We start from the raw sequence: 12,033 nt of genomic DNA on the forward strand, positions 1-12,033 counted from the left end.
CAGAGAGAACCCTACAAGGGCTCTATTCCAGGACCCTGAGATCATTGAGCAGTTGCCCAACCAACTGAGCCTGCCAGGCACCCCACAATACAAATGTTAAGAGCTAGAGACAATAGGATTCCCCCTGAAGAGCTATTTAACTGGAACAATACAGATATCAACTTAAAACAAATTACAGAGATGCCTGGGTGGATAAGTCAGTTAAGCATCTGCCTTTGGCTCAGGTCATGATCCCAGGGTTCTGGGATGGAGCCCCACATCAGGTTCATCAGGCTCCCTGCTCAGTGGGGAGCCTGCTTCCCCCCACCCCTGCTCCTACTCTCTTGCTCTATCAAATAAATAAATAAATTCCTTCAAAAACAAATGTCACTCAGAATATTGTTCCTGACCTTGTTTTAAATAAACAAAGCAAATTAGATGTTGAAAAAGCCAGGTAAAACATGTTTAGTTGACCAAAATACAAGTTATTGTATTTTGACTTGCTTCTGGACATAGGGTAACTGTTGACAATTCCCATTTCAAAACTAAGTCAAGGGGCACCTGGGTGGCTCAGTCAGTTAAGCGTCTGCCTACGGCTCAGGTTATAAACCCAGGTCCTGGGATGGAGCCCCGCATCAGGCTCTCTGCCCAGCAGGGAGTCTGCCATCTCCCTCTGCCTCTTCCTCTCTCTGTCTCTCATAAATAAATAAATAAAATTAAAAAAAAAAAAAAAAAAAAAACTAAGTCAACACCAGAGTCCCCATTATTTAACATAAAGTACCACCTGGATTTGAATTAAATATGATCTATAACTATTATTTCATAATCTCTTGTGGCCTGCAGAACTGACCATTTAAACCTGCAAATGAAAAGTAACAAAAATAAAAACTCCGAAGCATCCATTTAAGGAGAAAGGTCCCGGGGCGCCTGGGTGGCTCAGTGGGTTAAAGCCTCTGCCTTCAGCTTGGGTCATGATCCCAGGGTCCTGGGATCGAGCCCCACATCTGTCTCTCTGCTCAGCAGGGAGCCTGATTCCCCCTCTCTGCCTGCCTCTCTGCCTGCTTGTGATCTCTGTCAAATAAATAATAAATAAAATCTTAAAAAAAAAAAAAAAAGAAGAAAGGTCCCCTACTTAACAAGATAATCATGTCCACCAAATTTTATAACACCCAGTCAGAAGGTCATAGGGTCTCTTTAACTGACCCTGAATTACTAAAAAGACATTTTAAGTAAAAGGCAGTAAAGAACCAGTATTAGAGATGTCATAAATAAAACATATACTCAAATTAACAGAAAAAGCTGCAACTTTTCGGGGTACCCAATGAAACAAATTCATACTGTAGAATCCTTGGGATACTTATCTAAGATTCAAACCTTAAATCAAATGGTTAAAAAAAAAAAAACCTTCATAAAGCAAACAGAAGCAACTTATTGATACATTTTTCAATGACATTATCTATTGACCTTATTTTGAAAATGTAAATATTCATTTGCTCTTTTATACCTACTTATCTTTCTCCTTTGCTTGATCAATTCTTTAGAACTGGGTTTGCCACTTTAAACTCCAACAACGGAAAAGCAGTCATATATAATTTTTCATAATATAAAATTTTAATACATTTATTTTTCAGTATAGCATGTGCATACTGACATCTTAACATGCCAAATGACATAACCTCTTATCAATGGAGTAGGGGCTAACCTATTTAAAGTTAATCAATATAATGTTTGAAAAACTATATAAAACTATCCAAACTGCTATGTAAAACTGATTTGTGCTAGTTGATCCATCAATTTTTTAAAAGCTTCACAAGTAAAAGATACGTCATTTAGGAACATTTTACAATATCACACATACCCTAATTCACGTCCTCCCCCAACCCCCAAGTTTACAGTACATGTGTTCAGTGGCCTGACCTGGCTGAGATACCGCAGTGGCTGTAAATTGAGTAGCCCATGGCGGATTCTTCTGTCCTCCAAACTGAGCCATGATGAAAGAGGGAAAAACACTTTCACTTGTCTTCTATAGCAGCAATCTATTAAGAAAAATAATCCACATTTTAAAGTTCAAACTATAAATATCATGAAAGTGTTATTAAAGAAATGTTTGTCAAGGACATCTTCCTAGATTCTAGTATAAATAACGAGGTATATATAAACGTCCAATATGTAGCAAAAAAATTCTACATCAAGCAGCTCACCAAAAGCCCCAAATTTCAATATATTAGGGGTAGACTCACAAGAAAGGCAATTCTTTCCGTGACTCCAAACTGTCACATTTTAACAGAAAACCCATGTGCTGTTATCTACCCAGTTCTTCGTAAGTACAGTTCCAGGTTCAAAGAAAAGAGAGCCTGCTTGTTTCTTTGGCAATCAGTTGGGGACTGAAAGTGGTGGAACCAATAACGGAAATTGGGACGATACACTGAATAAAAGTATTTAAAACTATCATTTAAATAACGAACATCTTACTTTCTCGGGTTGGGAAGGGCCGAGGAGCTCCTTTTCTTTCTCCCCTCCCTCGAGGGGAAAAACGGTTGAAAATAACGGATGTCCCCTAAAGAACAATCGCTAAGACCCCTCCCCCTAAAATCAAGCCAGGAAAGGTCAAGATCTAAGCCCGCGCACCCTCTCCCTCCCCTCGCGACTCCGAGGGGCCAGAGCTCTGCCGTCCATCTTCTTCCAGCCCCAGCTCCTCGCGGGACGCAGACCAGAGAAGGCGGAATCCTCCGTCTCACGAGACTGGGCGAAGCGCCAAGAGAGGACTACTGAAAGCCCTGGTCCCCTTAACCTCCAGGCCGGGCAAAGAGCCTCTATCCCCCAAAACCCGCGCCGCCGCCAGCCACCCGACGCCCTGGGCCGGAGGCCGGGAAGCTAAAGCTTAGCGACTCCGAAGTGAGGGACGGCGCTCGGCAGTGCCTCTAGAACCGCCAAGCCGAGGCTGAGGGGCGCTGGGTGTACCTGAAGAACCGAAGGGGGGGGCGAAAAAAACGAGGCGGTGGGGGAGGGGCTGCCGCGCGGGGCCTGCTCCGACCCGCACAAAAGGGACCATAGCCCTCCCGCCCCAGTCCCACGAGAGCCCCACCGTCGCCGACCTACGGACGCCGTGCTACCAAAACGGTCGCTCCTGGCCCTTCAGCGGATCCGATAGGACGTTAGGACCCCGGCTCCGCCGCCCGGGGATTCCAACCGCGAAGACCAGACCTTCACCTGAATCGGGTCCCGGCTAACACCGAAGCCATTTCAAACCCGTCAGAGTTAAGCGCATGCGCCAACTTCCCTCTCTTCCTCCACGCCTCTCCCCTCCTCCGCATCTCTGCGAGGAACGGCGCTTACGGGTTTACGTTCTACGTGCGCGCACCCCAGCTAGCCTTCCATACGCTTTCTACGCTAAGCCGCCAGCGCTAGAGCGCGCTTTAGAAGGGTTACCTGGGCTTCCCATAACAATGAGCCTCCAGTGTCTCTGCGCCAGCTCTGAAGAAAAGACTTTTCGGAGGGTGGGCAGGGAAGTATTGTAGGTCACGTGATCCGACCAGCCCGCCGCCATTTTGTGTTTTTTCGCCTTTTCTGTGTTTTTTTCTAGTTCAAGTACTTAGAAGTATACCCGGTACCATCTTCCTAAGTTTTTTTTTTTTTAATTGAGATAAAATTCACTTACCATATAATTCACTGTTTTAAATATTTTGTACAGTTCAGTGACCTTTATTTTTTATTTTCCTCCGATGGCCTTTGTGCAATCATAAGTTTCTACAGCCATCACCACCTCAACCGTCAGAGGAAACCCCTACCCGTTAAGCAGTCACTCCTTAATTCCAGCTCCCGCCATCCTTTTACAGCCACTAGTCGTCTTTGTCTCTGTGGATTCGAATGTCCTAGATACTTCATAGTAACAGAATTATATAACGTACGGTACTTTGTGTCTGGTTTCTGTGGTGTCTAAATGGGGTAACTCTGGATCTGATCGGCCCCCAGGTTTGGAGCGACCCCTTCAGGTGGAAGCCAATGGCGCGGTTGGTGAAAGAATCTCCCTAAGACCGAACAAAGGAGATAAAAGTTTGTTGAATACACCTCAAGGGAGCCACAGACTGGAGAGCAGAGGAAAGGCTATCTGCAAGGGAGGCAGTGGGTGCGGGCTGTTTTGAAAGGGGGAAGATGAGTATGGCCACAAGGCGGATTTCTCCCTTTCTTGGTAACTGTGGTTAGTTGTTAAGTAGCCCGATGGCCAGTTAGGACCTATGGATATTTTGAGGTGGATCCGAGGATGGTCCCCTCTGTATTCAGTCAGGTAGGCCTATGGGCCCTGGTATATTCCATTGCTCAAGCCTGTTTGCCTAAAAGTGTCCTCTACAGCTTCTTTAACTTTTGTTTCCGAGGTTCATGAAGCAAGTATCCACACTTCATTACATTTTATGGCTAAAACTAATCCTTTAAATGGTGAATACCAATTTTTTATCCATTTGTTCTAAAGTGATCGCTTAGGTTGTCTTCACATTGGGGTGTTATGAATAAGGGGCCTGTGAATATTCACATACAGGTTCTTTTTGAACTCTTGTTTTCAATTCTCTTAGGTATATGTATGCACAGGAGTGGAATTCTGGGTCACATGGCAGTTCCATAGTTAAATTTTGAGAAATTGCCAACCTTCTTTCCCAGTGGCTACACTAATTGCCACAGGCAATGCACCACATCCTCCTCAGCTCTTTCTTTTTAAAATGTTGTGGAGGGGGCACCTGGGTGGCTCAGTCGTTAATTGTCTGCCTTGGGCTGGGGTCATGGTCCCAAGGTCCTGGAATAGAGCCCTGCATCAGGCTTCCTGCTCAGCAGGAAGCATGCTTCTCCCTCTCCCACTCCTGCTGCTTGTGTTCCCCCTCTCGCTGTCTCTCTCTCTGTGAAATAAATAAGTAAAATCTTAAAAAAAAAAAAAAGGGGGGGGGGGCCTGGGTGGCTCAGTCATTAAGCGTCTGCCTTCCGCTCAGGTCATGATGCCAGGATCCTGGGATCCAGCCCCGCATCAGGATCCCTGCTTGGTGGGAAGCCTGCTTCTCCCTCTCCTGCTCCCCCTGCTTCTGTACCCTCTCTTGCTCTGTCTCTCTCTGTCAAATAAATAAATAAATAGGCAAGATCTTCATTTAAAAAAAAAAAAAAGTGGTGAGATCAGATATCCTTGTCTTGTTCCTGAATTTAGGGAGAAAGCTTCAGTCTTTATTGTTTGATTTTAGCTCTGGGTTTTTTCACAGATGCCTGTTACCAGGTTAAGGAGGTTCTCTTCTAGTCCTAGAAGCATCTGGGTGGTTCAGTCAGTTAAACTTGATCTCAGCTCAGGTCTTCATCTCAGGGTCATGAGTTCAAGCCCTACTTAAAAAAAAGAAAGAGAAGGTTCTCTTCTATTCCTAGTTTACTGACAGTTTTTATTATGAAAGGATTTGCAGTTGTCAAACAGTTTTCCTCCACCAACTGAGAAGATCATGTGAATTTTTACCACACTGTATTAACATGATGTATTAGATTGATTGGTTTTTGTATATTGATCTATCTTACATTCCTGGGATAAATCCCATTTGCTTACGGTATGTAATATTTTTAATATGCTGCTGGGTTTGATTTGCTACTGTTTTGTTCAGAATTTTTGCATATATATATTGGTCCGTAGTTGTCTTCTTCTCTTCTTCTTTCTCTTCCTCCTTCTTATCCTCCTCCTCCTCTCCCACCTCACCTTCTTCAAGATTTATTTATTTATTGGGGCACATGGGTGGCTCAGTGGGTTAAAGTCTCTACCTTCAGCTCAGGTCATGATCTCAGGGTCCTGGGATCCAGCCCCACATCAGGCTCTCTGCTCAGCCGGGAGCCTGCCTCCCCCTCTCTCTCTGCCTGCCTCTCTGACTGCTTGTGATCTCTGTCAAATAAATAAAATCTTAAAAAAAAAAAAAAAGATTTATTTATTTATTTAAGAGAGAGTGGGTGAAGGGGCGGAAGGAGAGAATATCCAAGAAAAGTCCCATTGAGTTTGGAGCCCAACACAGGGCTCCATTTCATGAGCCATGAGATCAGGACCTGAGCCAAATCCAGGGGTTGGATACTTAACTGACTGAGTCACCCAGACACCGCTGTAATGTTCTTCTTAATCTATTTTTTTTTAAGTCATTCTACACCCAACATGGGGCTGGAACTTGTGACCCTGAGATCAAGAGTCACATGCTCTAGTGACTGAGCCAAACAGGTACCCCTCTTGCAATGTCTTTGACTGGCTTTAGTATGAGAGTAATACTTGGTTCATAGAATTAATTAGGAAGCATTCCTTTTTCCACTTTTTAGAAATGATAGAGAAGTATTCCTTTTTAAGTATTTGATAGAATTCATCTTGTCCTAGAATTTTTTTGCTTCTTGGCAGATAGTATTTTTTTAAAGATTTTATTTATTTATTTGAGAGAGAGAGAATAAGAGAGAGAAAGCACATAAGAAGGGGAGGGTCAGAGGGAGAAGCAGACTCCCTGCCGAGCGCGGAGCCTGATGTGGGACTCCATCCTGGGACTCTAGGATCATGACAGAGCTGAAGGCTGTCGCTTAAACAACTGAGCCACCCAGGTGCCCCCCAAACATTTTTTTTTAAGATTTTATTTATTTATTTGGCAGAGGAATAGTACAAGCAAGCAGATCGGCTAAACGGAGGGAGAGAGAGAAGCGGGCTCTCCACTCAGCAAAGAGCCCAATGCAGGGCTCGATCCCAGGACTGTGGGATCATGACCCTAGCTAAAGGCAGCCATTGAACTGACTGTGTAGCCACCTAGGCGCCACTCAAAAAGATTTTTTAAGATTTTGGGTTTTTTTAATTTTTTTAAAGATTTTATTCATTCATTTGAGAGAGAGAGAGTGCACAAGCAGGGGGAGCAGCAGAGGGAGGGGGAGAAGCAGGCTCCTGCAGAGCAGGGAGCGGATGTGGAACTCATTCCCAGGATCCTGGGATCATGACCTGAGCCGAAGGCAGATGCCCAACCAACTGAGCCACCCAGGTGCCCAAAGATTTTACTTTTAAATAATCTCTACACCCTTGGGACACCTGGGTGGCTCAGTGGGTTAAGCCTCTGCCTTTGGCTCAGGTCATGATCCCAGGGTCCTGGGATCGAGCCCTGCATCAGGCTCTCTGCTCAGCAGGGAGCCTGCTTCCCTTCTTCTCTCTCTGCCTGCCTCTCTGCCTACTTGTGATATCTCTCTGTCAAATAAATAAATAAAATCTTAAAAAAAAAAATAATAATCTCTACACCCAACATGGGACTTGAATTTATAGTCCTGAGATCAGTTGCCATGTGCTCTACTGACTGATCCAGTCAGGCACCCCATCTTTTCTCCCCATTTTTACACAAATTCTGTATCTTGTAAATTTTTCTATATCAGAATGTAAAATGTGTTCCCATTTTTTTTTTGCCAGCCAAATAATATTTTTTGTATGAATTACCACAGTATGTTTACTCAATCCCCAATTTATGAGTATGTAGGCCATTTTTTAAAAACCTTTTTTGGGGCAACCCTTGGGTAACTCAGTTGAGTATCCAACTCTTGGTTTGGTTCAGGTTATGATCTCATGGGTTCTGGGGCCTGCCTTTTTTTTTAAATTAAGATTTTATTATTTTATTTATTTGACAGGGAGATCACAAGTAGGCAAAGAGGCAGGCAGAGAGAGGGGGGAAAACAGGCTCCCTGAGAGCAGAGAGCCTGATGTGGGGCTTGATCCCAGGACCCTGAGATCATGACCTGAGCTGAAGGCAGAGGCTTAACCCACTGAGCCACCCAAGTGCCCCTTTGGGAGACTGCTTAAAGATTTTCTCCCTTGGGGCACCTGGGTGGCTCAGTGGGTTAAAGCCTCTACCTTCAACTCAGGTCATGATCCCGGGCTCCTGGGATCGAGCCCCGCATAGGGCTTTCTGCTTGGCGGGGAGCCCGCTTCCTCCTCTCTCTGCCTGCCTCTCTGCCTACTTGTGATCTCTCTCAAATAAATAAATAAAATCTTAAAAAAAAAAAAAAAAAGATTCTCTCCCTTTGTTCCTGCCCCCACTGCCTTGTGTGTGCACACTCTTTCTCTAAAATAAATAAACAAATCTTTAAAAAAACTTTTTTTTTAATGGGGTGCCTGGCTAGCTTAGTCAGTAGAGTGTGTAACTCTTAATCATGGGGTTTTAGCTTGAGCCCCACATTGGATGTAGAGATTACTTAACAATAAAATCTTTTAAAAATATCTTTTTTTTTTTAAATGGGAAGGAGTATTTATTTATTTATTTATTTAAAGTAGGCTCTACACCCAAAGTGGGGCCTGAACTCACTACCCAGAGATTAAGAGTCACGTGTTCTCAGGCTGAGCCAGACAGGTACCCCCCATGTAGGGGATTTTTTTTTTAAGACTTTATTTATTTACTTGACAAAGAGAGAGAGCAAGCACAAGCAGAGGGAGCAGCAGAGGAAGGAGAAGCAGGCTGCCCACTGGGCAGGGAGCCTAATGCAGGGCTCGATCCCAGGACCCTGAGATCATGGCCTGAGCCAAAGGCAGACAATTAACCGAATGAACCACCCAGGTGCCCCTACGTAGGGGATTTTTTATCTTTTGCACTCAAGCAGTGCTGCAATAAACAACCTCATATTCAGCTCGTTTCCCTCTTGTAAAATTATATCAGTAGAATGTTTCTAGAGGTAGGATTGCTTGGTCACAGATCTTGTGAATTTACAATTTTAATACATGTGGCCAACTTGACTTCCATAAGTTTATACTGGTTTACACTCCTACCAGCAATGTATAAGAGCATCTATCTTCCCCAACACTTGCCAAATAGTATTATTTTCAAATTTTTAAGCCTGCTCATAGGTGAATAGCACTGCTTCTATTATCTATTGTAACAAACTGTCACAAAATTTAGTGGTTTAAAGTAACAACTTCTTTGTATCTGTTGGCTCTATGGGATGACGGGGCTCAGCTAGATGGTGATGACTTAAGTTCTCTAATTTGCTTGTAGTCAGATGGCCGCTGAAGCTGGAGTCATCTGATCCGGGCCTGTTCAAGGTGATCTCTTTACTCACACATCTGGCACTAGAGTTCTCCTTTCCTCTCAGCCTCTCCAGGAGCAGCCTGGCCTCTTTTCATAACAGCTCACACTTCCAAAGTAAGGAAGGGGATAATGTCAGCTCAGTTTGAATGAGGTAGAAGAATAGATACCAGATCTCAGTGCACAAAGAGGGAGAAAAGGAGATGATGGCCCTCATGGCCCTCTCTGATAGCCTGATACAGTTTCTGGTTTTTGTTTTTTTTTGGCCTGATATAGTTTTGATTAGTATTTCTCTCAGTATGAGTGAGGTTATCTTTTCATAGGTGTAAGAAACACTTGTATTTCCTTTTCTAGTAACCAGTATTCATTTCTTTTGTTCTTTTTCTATTTGGACTCTGTTCCTTTTCCCGTTAATTTTTGGGAGCTCATTATCTTAATTCTTTGTCGTAGCACCTAAAAAACTTCTGTTAATTTTTGTTTTGATTATTTTTTACTCGGATTTTGGAGCGTTTTACTGTACAGAAGTTTTTACTTTTATGTAGTAAAATTTATAAAAGTTTTCTTTTTTCTTTTCAAGATTTTATTTATTTATTTGACAGAGATGACAAGCAGGCAGAGAGGCAGGCGGGGGCGGTGGGGAAGCAGGCTCCCTGCTGAGGAGAGAGCCCAATGTAGGGCTCGATCCCAGGACCCTGGAATCATGACCTGAGCCAAAGGCAGAAGCTTTAACCCACTGAGCCACCCAGGCGCCCCTATAAAATTTTTCTTTTATTGCCCCTGAGTTTCTGGGTGGGGGGGGAAATGGCCTTTCCCACTCTGATTATAAAAAAATAATAATAAATTCTGTAATTGTTTCTTCGAGAATATTTATTTATTTATTTATTTATTTATTTATTTTTAAAGTTTTCAATCCATTTAGAAGTTATCCTAAGGAAAGGAGTAAGATAAGAATCTAACTAATTTTGTTTATACAGATGGCTACCCTGTTATTCTAACTATTTATTGAATAACCCTTTATTTCCCTTGTGATTTGAAATGCTACCCTTAAATTATAGTGAAAGTCCATAGGTATTTAGGTTTGTGATGTGAACAAAGGCAAAAGAAAAATAATTAAACTTCTTTAGAACTTAGAGCCTATTGACAAGTACTCAAGACAAGCAGAGTGACATTTCTCAGTGCGAGTAACTGCCTTGATGTTAATACATGGCAGGAGGCAAAAGGCAACCCCAGGTTCATATTAGCCTGACATCCAAGATCCTGCGAAAATCTCTTTGGGAACTTCTTTTATCTTTACCCCATACTCTCCAAAGATATATTTTAGCAATAAGCCTCCAAGCATATGGCCTACTGATAGACATATGAAGGGTCTCATGATTAAGATTCTACTAGACCGTAATAAATGAACTTTTCCTGACAACAGTCAGCTCCTCAAGGTCCTAGAAACTTTGCTTCCAAATTCCTTAGAGACTTACATGATCCCTAACCCCCACTCAACTTGAAAGTATATAACCAGCCACTCCTCATGACCCTAGCACAGCTCTTTCTGCCAAGGGGTCCTGTCCCTGTGCCTGCTTTCATGCTTGCCTTTTTCTTTCTTTCTTTCTTTCTTTCTTTCTTTATTTATTTATTTCCCTGTGCTTTAATAAAACCACCCTTTTTGTACTGAAGTCGCCTCAGGGATTCTCTTTTGGGGCACCTGGATAGCTCAGTTGGTTAAGCATCTGACTTTGGCTGATGTTATGATCCCAGGGTCCTGGGTTCAAGACCCACATTGGGTTCTCTGCTCAGTGGAGAGCCTGCTTCTCCCTCTCCCTCTGCCTGCTGCTGCCCCTGCTTGTGCTCTCTCTGATAAATAAATAAATCTTAAAAAAAAAAAAAAAAGAATTCTTCCTTGACCGTTTGCTCCAAACATTTTCAGATCAGTTTGTTTAAGAATTCTGTTCTGTTCTACCAATCTATAATTCATTACACCAGTACCATACTCTTTCAACTTTCGTAGCTTTATAAAATATTTCATATCTTGGGGCACCGGGTGGCTCAGTTGGTTAAGTGCCTGCCTTTGGCTCAGGTCGTGATCCTGGGATCCTGGGGTCAAGCCTCACCTCAGGCTCCCTGCTCAGTGGGGAGTCTGCAACTTCCTCTCTCCCCCTGCCTGCCATTCCCCCTGCTTGTGCTCGCTTTCTGTCTCTCTCTCTCTCTGTCAAATAAACAAATAAAATCTCTAAAAAAATTTTTCTATTTGTAAAGATTTTATTTATTTATTCATGAAAAACAGACATAGGGCTCATAATATTATTTCTCCTTACCTGCAGGACTTGATCCCAGGACCCCAGATCACCACCTGAGCTAAAGGCAGATGCTGAGCCGTCTGAGCCACCCAGGCATTCAGAACCAGTATCCCTTAACTACTCTCCCTTTCTCCCTGGCCCCTGTATTTTTTTGGCTATTTTTATCTAATCCATATGTATTTTATCTTTTTTAAGGTTTTATTTATTTGAGAGAGAGAGAGAAAGAGAGAGCATATGAGGATGGGAGGGGCAGAGGGAGAAGGAGAAGCAGGCCCCCCGCTGAGCAGGGAGCTAGACATAGGGCTCATTCCTAGGAACCCGAGATCATGACCTGAGCTAAAAAGCAAAGACTTAACCAACTGAGCATCTCAGGCATCCCTCCATATGAACTTTATGTTTTTGTTTTTTTAAGATTTAATGTATTTATTTGCCAGAGTGAGAGGGAGAGTGAGAGCTAGAGAGAGCACACACAAGCCGGGGGAGCCGCAGGCAAAGGGAGAAACAGACTCCCTGCTGTTCAGGGAGCCCAATATGGGACTTGATCCCAGGACCTTGGATCATGACTTGATCCCAAGGCAGGCACTTACTTGACTGAGCCACTCAGGTGCCCCTCCATATGAACTTTAATGTGACCTTGTCCTGTTCCCTCCAAAATATCCTGTAGGTGGTATTTTTATCAGGATTTCTCTCAACAAATAGCTTAAATTAGTGATAACTTATTGTCAGCCAGCAATGAATCC

The 12,033-nt window shown here is 43.3% G+C and overlaps 1 protein-coding gene across 3 annotated transcripts in view; it reads right to left on the reverse strand.

The window, feature by feature from the left end:
- The window catches only part of CCAR1 (cell division cycle and apoptosis regulator 1), a 67,331-nt gene extending 64,043 nt beyond the window's left edge, over nucleotides 1–3,288 (reverse strand). For 2 of the 3 annotated variants that reach the window (XM_032841618.1, XM_032841627.1), the window contains exons 1-2: nucleotides 3,075–3,288; nucleotides 1,897–2,015 (exon numbers count right to left, since the gene is read on the reverse strand). In XM_032841618.1, coding sequence (XP_032697509.1) covers nucleotides 1,897–1,969 — 73 coding nt within the window. In that variant the 5' untranslated portion in view covers nucleotides 1,970–2,015; nucleotides 3,075–3,288. The remainder of the gene's footprint in view (nucleotides 1–1,896; nucleotides 2,016–3,074) is intronic. The other variant, XM_032841610.1, reaches the window with a different exon arrangement.
- Between the last annotated feature and the right edge of the window lie 8,745 nt (nucleotides 3,289–12,033).

Source organism: Lontra canadensis, unplaced genomic scaffold, assembly GCF_010015895.1.
Source record: "Lontra canadensis isolate GAN:19392208 unplaced genomic scaffold, GSC_riverotter_1.0 scaffold3, whole genome shotgun sequence".
Lineage (NCBI taxonomy): Eukaryota > Metazoa > Chordata > Mammalia > Carnivora > Mustelidae > Lontra > Lontra canadensis.